Here is a 10,861-nt window from a genome sequence, read left to right on the forward strand (position 1 = left end):
GCTGACTCAGGCACTCCACCTCGTCCAAGGGGCGCTCCCAAGCTGACCAGGTTGGCGCTCTGCGTCACGCTGGCGTGCCACAATGCCCCTCCCCTTCATTTAAAGGGGCGGGCCGCCATGGACTCTGCATGGCCCTCTGGTGACCAGCACTGGGCCGCCGGGGACAATCTCAACCGGTCACACAAAGAGGAGTGCCGGGCAGCATGACGGTGGCTTGGTCGAGACGAGGTTGCCTATTTTACAATTAGCCACTGGCTTACACCTTGAATTCAAATTTGAATAATGAAATATTTAGTCAGCTAATTTGAAATTAGAACAACTCACTTAATAAATCTGCTGCAAAATGCAAGCTATTAAAAGTGTACCTCATTCTATTGAATTTGGGACCAGAGCTTTTGATTGTTCTTTAAATGCCTACAGAACATTTAAATCTGGCAAGAGTGTTGTCCAACTATTTTAATGTTGCACTGACAATATTCTCTGGAGTCCTATAATAGCTGCGCCACTTAACTGCAGAGTATCCAAATAACTGTTATGTCTGTAGTGTATTTATGAATGACTCCACAAGGCAATATGCTGTACTTGAACTGTAGTGACCTTGGTCCTTTATTCCAAACTCCATAGTGCTGTGCAAACATGGTGGGCAGCCTTTTATACAGGGCCCTGCCACCAGGGCAGGAAACCCCGGTCTCATAGAAACATAGAAACATTGAAAATAGGTGCAGGAATAGGCCATTCGGCCCTTCGAGCCTGCACCGCCATTCAATAAGATCATGGCTGATCATTCACCTCAGTACTCCTTTCCTGCTTTCTCTCCATACCCCTTGATCCCTTTAGCCATAAGGGCCACAACTAACTCCCTCTTGAATATATCTAACAAACTGGCCTCAACAACTCTCTGCGGTAGAGAATTCCACAGTTTAACAACTCTCTGAGTGAAGAAGTTTCTCCTCATCTCAGTCCTAAATGGCTTACCCCTTATCCTTAGACTGTGTCCCCTGGTTCCTGACTTCCCCAACATCGAGAACATTCTTCCTGCATCTAACCTGTCCACTCCCATCAGAATTTTATATGTTTCTATGAGATCCCCTCTCATCCTTCTAAACTCCAGTGAATACAGGCCCAGTCGATCCAGTCTCTCCTCATATGTCAGTCCTGCCATCCCGGGAACCTTAGCTGCACTCCCTCAATCGCAAGAACGTCCTTCCTCAGATTAGGAGACCAAAACTGAACATAATATTCCAGGTGAGGCCTCACCAAGGCCCTGTACAACTGTAGTAAGACCTCCCTGCTCCTATACTCAAAACCCCTAGCCATTTGCCTTCTTCACTGTCTGCTGTACCTGCATGCCAACTTTCAATGACTGATGTACCATGACACCCAGGCCTCGTTGCACCTCCCCTTTTCCTAATCTGCCGTCATTCAGATAATATTCTGCCTTCGTGTTTTTGCCACCAAAGTGGATAACCTCATATTTATCCACATTATACTGCATTTGCCATGTATATGCCCACTCACCTAACCTGTCCAAGACATCCTGCAGCCTCTTAGCATCCTCGTCACAGCCACCCAGCTTTGTGTCATCTGCAAACTTGGAGATATTACACTCAATTCCTTCATCTAAATCATTAATGTATATTGTAAATAGCCGGGGTCCCAGCACTGAGTCCTGCGGCACCCCACTAGTGACTGCCTGCCATTCTGGAAAGGACCCCGTTTATCCCGACTCTCTGCTTCCTGTCTGCCAACCAGTTCTCTATCCACGTCAGTACATTACCCCCAATACCATGCACTTTAATTTTGCACACCAATCTCTTGTGTGGGACCTTGTCAAAAGCCTTTTGAAAGTCCAAATACACCACATCCACTGGTTCTCCCTTGTCCACTCTACTAGTTACATCCTCAAAAAATTCTAGAAGATTTGTCAAGCATGATTTCCCTTTCATAAATCCATGCTGACTTGGACCGACCTGTCACTGCTTTCCAAATGCATTGTTATTTCATCTTTAATAATTGATTCCAACATTTTCCCACTACTGATGTCAGGCTAACCGGTCTATAATTACCCGTTTTCTCTCTCCCTCCTTTTTTAAAAAGTGGTGTTACATTAGCTACCCTCCAGTCCATAGGAACTGATCCAGAGTCGATAGACTGTTGGAAAATGATCACCAATGCATCCACTATTTCTAGGGCCACTTCTTTAAGTACTCTGGGATGCAGACTATCAGGCCCCAGGGATTTATCGGCCTTCAATCCCATCACTTTCCACAAAACAGTTTCACGCCTATTAAGGATTTCCTTCAGTTCCTCCTTCTCACTAGACCCTCGGTCCCCTAGTATTTCCGGAAGGTTATTTGTGTCTTCCTTCGTGAAGACAGAACCAAAGTATTTGTTCAACTGGTCTGCCATTTCTTTGTTCCCCATTATAAATTCAACTGAATCTGACTGCAAGGGACCTTCGTTTGTCTTCACTAATCTTTTTCTCTTCACATATTTATAGAAGCTTTTGCAGTCAGTTTTTATGTTCCCAGCAAGCTTCCTCTCATACTCTATTTTCCCCCTCCTAATTAAACCCTTTGTCCTCCTCTGCTGAATTCTAAATTTCTCCCAATCCTCAGGTTTGCTGCTTTTTCTGGCCAATTTATATGCCTCTTCCTTGGAGTTAACACTATCCTTAATTTCCCTTGTTAGCCACGGTTGAGTCACCTTCCCCATTTTATTTTTACTCCAGACAGTTGCACCCTCTAGTGGTGCCAGCAAGAATGTACATGATGTGAACCTTATTGACAGTACTTTAGGTAAACAAGTCTCCATCTTATACAATCCCACAGTGACTACACATAGAGTACATCCATAGTCAGCATATACAACAATAACTACAGGGCATTTTCGGTTTTTCCGATCTGTGAAGATTTCTCCGTACAGATTCTCCGCATCTCCAGGAGAAGGACATCCGTGCGGGAGAGATCGGGCTATTTGCCCAACTCATGCCCAGTGAATGTCCTTCAAACTCTTACACCTGGTGAAAGCAGGCGTATAGCTTACTTTTACCAGCGTAACACTTTTAAAACATGTAAAAAATTATATTTAAACACTCTATATTAGAAGCCCTGGCCATTAAGGTAAGTTTATTTTTAACCCTGTTAAAACACATTAAAAAAAAATCCCCCAAATATTTTTTTTCTAAAACATTTAATTACATTTAATTTCAATTAATTTTAAATATGTGAGGTGTTTGATTTATTTATTGTGCTGTGTTTGGGTGTTTTAGGGGTTTTCTCATTGATAGTAATTGGAGTCCGTACAAACACAGCTCCCATGTTTATCAATGAGAATACTGCGCAGTGATTGGTGGTCCAGGCCCACGTGACTCCAGCATGTCCGTACGTACCTGAAAGGCATCCCTTCGTGCGCTGCGCAGCGAATCTCGGCCTCCGACCGGGATCCGACCTTCCTCCGGGACCACCAGGTACTTTTGTAGATTTTTTTCGGGTCGGAGGCGTTTGTACGCAGGAAGCCACCGACCGCAATTCCCCCCTTTATGTATTGGTCAAGTCTTGACCCTCGGCATTGGTTCCTCCTGGGTCCTACCTTCCCTGTTGATAGTCGCCCACTTCCTCCCCCAGCGCTTCACTATTCTTCTCCATCTGACATGTCTTCCAGAGACCTTTACTACCAGTCAGAGCCCAGGCAGCTGATCCTTGAACTCAGCATTATGACAATCAGCTTTAATGGTCAGTCATCTTTTCCTGTCACTAGCCCATGTATATCCAGATGAATTAAATCAAATAATGAGGGTACGGTAGCATAGTGTTATGTTACTGGACTAGTAATCCCGAGGCCTGGACTAATTGTTATGTCTCAAATAAAGCAATGTGACTGAGTACTGTAGACTTGAGTAAGTGTGACCTTAGTCTCTTTATTCTACCTCCAGAGTGCTGGCACAGCATGGGAGGCCTGCTTATATACAGTGTTCCCAAGGGAGGCTGGGATCCCTTGGGATGCCAACAGGTGCGCCCTCTGGTGGCAGTAGAATGCTGGTTACAAGGTGTTGCATACATAACACTAATGATCCAGAGACATGAGCTCAAATCTCACCACGGCAGCTGGGGAATTTAAATTCAGTTAATTAAATAAATCTGGACTAAACAGGCTAGTGTCGGTAATGGTGACCATGAAACTACCGTTTTGTGATGAAAAACCCATCTGGTTCACTAATGTCCTTTAGGGAAGGAAATCTGCTGCCCTTACCCGGTCTGGCCTATATGTGACTCCAGACCCACAGCAATGTGGTTGACTCTTAACTGCCCTCTGCTGTTCAAGAAGGCGGCTCACCACCACCTTCTTGAGGGCAATTAGGGATGGGCAATAAATGCCGATCTTGCCAGCAATGTCCACATCCCATGAACGAATTTAAAAAAATAAATAGCAACTTCCCGTGATGGGATTATGTGGGTTACTAATCCAGTACCAAAAGCACAAGGTACCACACACTTGGTGTTACTCACGGGCCGTTGGAAGATATGATGTTTTATAATACGCACATGCTAGGATTGCTGAAGCAGAACATTCATGGCCTTAATATATTGTAGTTCGATATATATTATTGGATTCTGATTTAGAATGTCATTAATATTCCTCGCATTTCAAAATATTAAATATTTTTAATATTTCCCTTGCCTGTGACACACTCTGGCATCAATGCAACGGAATGAAATAGTACTGTAGTTTAGAAATAAAAATAAATCCGGAGAACTTGCCAATAGCGTTGGTGAACAAGTGCCAACGAACTCACCAAACGTGCAAAATATGTAGAGGATAATGTTACTCGTGACTAATGATTTATCTATGGATCCTCACCATAAATTTTGAATAAATTTGTCCAAAACAAATACATACCTGTTCCTGATATCATATTGTAACTAATTGCATTTTTTTTTAATTAAAAATTTCAATTAAACCTTAACTGATTTGTAGAAATATTTGAATGTCAGCCGTGGCTCAGTGGGCAGCACTCTCTCGTGCCTCGGAGTCAGAAGGTTGTGGGTTCAAGTCCCCCTCCAGGGACTTGAGCACAAAAATCTAGGTTGACACTCGCAGTGCTGAGGGAGTGCTGGACTGTCGTTTTTTGGTTGAGACATTAAACCGAGGCCCCGTCTGCTCTCTCAGGTGGATGTAAAAGATTCCAGGGCACTATTTTGAAGAAGAGCAGGAGAGTTATCCCCGGTGTCCTGGGGCCAATATTTATCCCTCAATCAACATCACGAAAAAAATTACAGATTATCCGATCGTCATCACATTGCTGTTTGTGGGAGCTTGCTGTGCACAAACTGGCTGTGTTTTCCTATATTACAACAGTGCGACACTCCAAAAAGTGCTTTGTTGGCTGTAAAGTGCTTTAGAACATCCTGAGGTTGTGTAAGGTGCTATAGAAATGCAAGTCTTGCTTTTTTCTTTTTTATCGTTAAGGTAATAGCCAGGTGTGGTGAGGTACTGGAGTACAAATGGTGATGGTGAGTCCCGAGGATGGAAACTGCTGTCGGTTATTGTAGGAACAGTTAACAAGCTGCTATTTGAACTGTGTTGAGAAACCGTTGAAGATAGATGGGTTGACACCATTCATGAAATAGCAGAAGAGGTCATTCAACGACATTCCCGAGAATAATTTCACTTCTTACACCTTAGCAAGTAGTCAATCCCATCAAGAGAGCAGAGGGGTAAGAGGGAAGGAAACTGAAGGGGCAAGAGAAAAAGATCACCATCACGTTTGCAGTTAGCATACCGAGGTGTCCTGAGGTGGACAATGATTTGTGTACTGTATAAAAGAAAGATTTGCATTTATATAGCGCCTTTCACGACCATCGGACATCCCATGAATTACTTTTGGATTGTAGTCACTGTTGTAATGTGGGAAACGCAGCAGCCAATTTGTGCACAGCAAGATCCCACTCACAGCTTTGTGATAATGACCAGATCATCTGATTTCTTGTGATGTTGATTGAGGGATAAATATTGGCCAGGACACTGGGGAGAACTCCCCTGCTCTTCTTCAAAATAGTGGCCATGGGATCATTTATGTCTACCCGAGAGAGCAGACGGGGCCTTGGTTTAACGTCTCATCTGAAAGACGGCACCTCCGACAGTATGGCACTCCCTCAATACTGCCCCTCTGACAGTGCAGCACCCCCTTAGTACTGCCCCTCCGACAGTGCTTCACTCCCTCAGTACTGCCCCTCTGACAGTGCGGCGCTCCCTCAGCACTGCCCCTCCGACAGTGCTTCACTCCCTCAGCACTGCCCCTCCGACAGTGCGGCGCTCCCTCAGTACCGCCCCCCTGACAGTGTGGCACTCTCTCAGTACTGCCACTCCGACAGTGCGGTGATCCCTCAGCACTGCCCCTTCGACAGTGCAGCGCTCCCTCAGTACTGCACTGGGGGCGCCAGCCTAGATTATTGTGCTCAAGTCCCTGGAGTGGGGACTGAAAACGTTGACTATTGGTGGAGGTAGATTTCCACCAGCACCGTCTGGGTCTCCTGCGTGCCTGATAAAGCAATACAGTGAAGAAACGGCATTAAAACTTCTGCTCCATTTTCTTTGCAGCTCATGTGCTCCACGGTGCAGAAGGCCCTGTTCGAAGAGGAAGACCGAGTGAAGAAACTGATCGGCAGGGTGGCCGTGCTGGAGAGCCGCAACAAACAGCTGAAGGACAAGGTGAAGCGGGTGAAGCGCACCTTGCGGCAGGTGAAGAAGAACAGCCGGCGGACAGAGCAGCTCAACAAGAAGCTGCTGGAGAAGGCGGCAAACGGCGGCAGCCAAAGCCCACACTACGCCAAGCCAGACTCCAACGTGGCAATTCTCAAGGTGTAACACACAGCGCCGAGATTGTTGCGATCCCCTTTTGTCTGTCTTGTAATTTACTCGATGAGCTAGCACAGGAGGTGCTGGGCATTTCAGTTAGCTCAGTCACTGTACTCCCACAGTGAGGTTCACCCAAGGCCACCCGCCCCACACAACCCGCCCCAAGCCATTTATGAATAGTTTTATAGTCTCATCGCTTTGTTTAAGGAGAGAAAACGTAAAGTTGGGAAATGTGACTGCGCACAGTATTAATCATTACTTTACTTTCGCCAATACGTGATAAATATTTCTTGTGCTTCTGCGGCAACATTTCCTTTTGAGAATAGTCCGTGTTATATTCTTGTAATTAAGAAGTACATGACACCACAATTAACGCAACAATTGTTGGTGGGAAAGTACAGACTTGGCCCCAATTTTGCCCATCACTGGGGCCATTTTTTCGGCGGCCAGAGATTTTTTTTGGCGCTGAAGATCAGTTTGAAGATTCCCCAATGTCGGGGCGCCGACGTCTACTACCAGCATCAGAATGTTTGGCGGCAAATATTCTGCCGCTGGTATACCTGTAAAAGAAGTTTCCGCGCCATTTCTGGGCATCAGGCAAACTTTCCCCACCAACAAAAATTTTCAAACCGGCGCAGGGACCCTAGAAACACCGTCGGAAAAACCCTTACCTGTAGTTCGAGTAATCCGCGCTGGCCCGCTCCTATCCCCGGCCGAAGGGACTCCCTCTCTCTTATAAATAAGCTTTTAGGGAATTTAAACAGCGAATACTAACTATATGCAGGTATAAAAATAAAAATCAATATAAACTTACCAATACTGATGCTCGTGCAATAATAAATGAATGATAGCAAAAAAAAGAAAAAAAATCTTTACCTTTTTCCACCGACGTTCTCACTGCCCAAAATCGGCCAAAAAGTGCAGCGAAACCTTTTAAAATCTCCAAGTTTGAAAAAACAGCAGACAAATCGGAGTCTCCTTCTTTTGCCATCCAGTACAGCCTTCTCCCGATTCTCCCAGACGCCGACTGCAGCCCCTGCTAGCCCCCGGCCGAAGGTCTACACGCAGAATTTGTCTTTTTGTGTATAGGGCAACGCGCATGCGCAGTGCGTTTTTAAAAAAAAAAAAAAAACATTTTTCGTATGCGCAATTAGTTGCCCGTTTTTGTTTGAGCGACTGCGCTGTGCGGTTCAGGCGCACACTGGTAGCCCCGCTCTGCGAGATCAGCTCGGGTAGTGCGGTGTCAGAAGGTGCACATGGCGGGAGAAAGCTTAGAATTTTTATTTTCAGCGCTGAGGGGCCAAAAAAAATCCAGGCGTCCAGGTAAATGAGCGCCATTATTTTTTATTAGGGAAACTTGGGCCCAATATTCATTCATTCAGTGCCTTCCTAGATGGAAACCCATGGTTCATTTATGCGGGCAACTCTATGGCAGGAATTCTGCACCAATCCTGGCAGTTCTCTATAAACTTTATTGTGACACATTTACACCAAATATAATTTTTGAAAGCAAACTTATAATAAAAAAAAGTTATCTTGTACATTAATATCAAGTGTTACTGAGTCTAGACAGTTTCAAAATCACAGTCTGTATCGGTTTTCTCAACCATTTGTAGGATGTTTGCTATATATTTCAATAAAAAAATATATACTTTGCTAATTATTTTGTTTCTGATGGTGGATAATATAAGGTTTTACTTCCTCGCTTCAAGCCAGCAACCCCAGGTGTGCAAAATCTGTAACAAATAACCACATGAAATCTCACAGATTAAATTGGTGAAATATTCACTTCATAGCTTTGAGGTTATATATTCTAATCTTTGCACCATGTTTAGCCCCAAGTGCCAGCCGTGGCTCAGTGGGTAGCAGTACACCTCACCTCTGAGTCAGAAGGCTGTGGGTTCAAGTTAAGCACATAAATCTAGGCTGACACTCCCAGTGCAGTGCTGAGGGAGTGCTGCACTGTCGGAGGTGCCGTCTTTCGGATGAGATGTTAAACCGAGGTCCCGTCTGCCCTCTCAGGTGGATGTAAAAGATCCCATGGCACTATTTCAAAGAAGAGCAGGGGGAGTATCCCCGGTGTCCTGGGGCCAATATTTATCCCTCAATCAACATAACAAAAAGACAGATTATCTGGTCATTATCACAGTGCTGTTTGTGGGAGCTTGCTGTGCGCAAAGTAGCTGCCACATTTCCCACATTACAACAGTGACTACACTTAAAAAAAAGTACTTCATTGGCTGTAAAGCGCTTTGGGATGCCCTGAGGTTGGGAAAGGTGCTATAGAAATGCAAGTCTTTTATAGGTAACTTTCTGATCATGTGACATGTTTTTATATTAGTTACTTTAGAGTCAGTAGAAATCAGTAGCACTAAAAGGAGGTGGCAATTTTATTTAAAAGTCTCTGGGATTTCACTTTGTTTTAGAATAGTAAATAATCAGCCATAGATAACCTTTCATAGATTAAAATGAATGCAACAGTTGCAAAGTCACCACTTTGTTGCACTTTACAAAGTGTAGAATTAGAAGTGCGAAGGTGGAAGAATTCTACACTAACTCTGCCGATTTTTCAATCTCGCTTTGGCTTCCACTTGCTGGGAAGGTATCGCAACATGAACCCTTTGAAGCTCACAAAGGAACATTGTGCAAGGATTGTCGAACACCAGGAAAGCAATTACAACACAACCAAAAATCAAAGCTTAATGGCTGTCAAAGCAAATAGTTTCAACAGTTTGTTAATTTTTGTTCTCTACCAATATGTATAAGCCAATGTTCCAAACAAAAACATGATACAAAAAAAGACTTACATTTGTATTGCGCCTTTCGCGACCACCGCACGTCCCCAAAAACAGCAATGTGATAATGACCAGATCATTTTTTTTACTGATGTTGATTTGAGGGAGAAATATTGGGCAGTATATCTGGGATAACTCCTCTGCTCTTCTTTAAAATAGTGGCCATGGGATCTTTTACATTCACCCGAGAGGGCAGACGGGGCCTCGGTCTCATCTGAAAGACGGCACCTCCGACAATGCGGCGCTCCCTCAGTACTGCCCCTCCGAAAGTGCAGCACTCCCTCAGTACTTCCCCTCCGACAGTGCAGCACTCCCTCAGTACTTCCCCTCCGACAGTGAGGCACTCCCTCAGTACTGCCCCTCCGACAGTGAGGCACTCCCTCAGCACTGCCCCTCCGACAGTGAGGCGCTCCCTCAGCACTGCCCCTCCGACAGTGCGGCGCTCCCTCAGTACTGCCCCTCCGACAGTGCGGCGCTCCCTCAGTATTACACCTCCGACAGTGCGGCGCTCCCTCAGTATTACACCTCCGACAGTGCGGTGCTCCCTCAGCACTGCCCCTCCGACAGTGCGGCGCTCCCTCAGCACTGCCCCTCCGACAGTGAGGCACTCCCTCAGCACTGCCCCTCCGACAGTGAGGCACTCCCTCAGCACTGCCCCTCCGACAGTGCGGCACTCCCTCAGCACTGCCCCTCCGACAGTGCGGTGCTCCCTCAGCACTGCCCCTCCGACAGTGCGGCACTCCCTCAGCACCGCCCCTCCGACAGTGCGGCGCTCCCTCAGTACTTTTGTGCTCAGGTCCCACAACCTTCTGACTCTAGAGGTGAGGGAATACTACCCACTGAACCACCACTGACACAATGTCAATTCAGTGAGAATACGACCTTGGAGCATTGCACTGCTCTAACTTTCTGCTGTTCTATTGTTTTCTTTCTAATTTTTGAACTGTTTAGATGTTGTGATCCGATGATGACCACAGGAAATACTGTTTTACAAAGAAGGACTTTAAAGCTATGAGGGAAGAATTTTAACTGAGGGAAATCATTAGTTTCACCGCAGCTGCGGGCAAACAGAATACTTCCAAAGGTATTGTGGGCAGTGTGTAGGGTCCTTTAAATATGCAGATTGACATCCAGTGACATCATCGAGCTCCGATCGCCATTTTAACTGAGCAGGGAAACCGCTAAACTCTAGTCAGGTAAGCTTTTTC

The 10,861-nt window shown here is 45.4% G+C and overlaps 1 protein-coding gene across 1 annotated transcript in view; it reads left to right on the top strand.

Moving 5' to 3' along the window:
- The window catches only part of ccdc3a (coiled-coil domain containing 3a), a 93,820-nt gene extending 85,382 nt beyond the window's left edge, over positions 1-8,438 (top strand). The window contains exon 3 of the mRNA XM_070896560.1: positions 6,601-8,438. Coding sequence (XP_070752661.1) covers positions 6,601-6,867 — 267 coding nt within the window. The 3' untranslated portion in view covers positions 6,868-8,438. The remainder of the gene's footprint in view (positions 1-6,600) is intronic.
- The last annotated feature ends 2,423 nt before the right edge of the window (positions 8,439-10,861 follow it).

The sequence above is a fragment of the Pristiophorus japonicus genome, chromosome 13, assembly GCF_044704955.1.
Source record: "Pristiophorus japonicus isolate sPriJap1 chromosome 13, sPriJap1.hap1, whole genome shotgun sequence".
Lineage (NCBI taxonomy): Eukaryota > Metazoa > Chordata > Chondrichthyes > Pristiophoridae > Pristiophorus > Pristiophorus japonicus.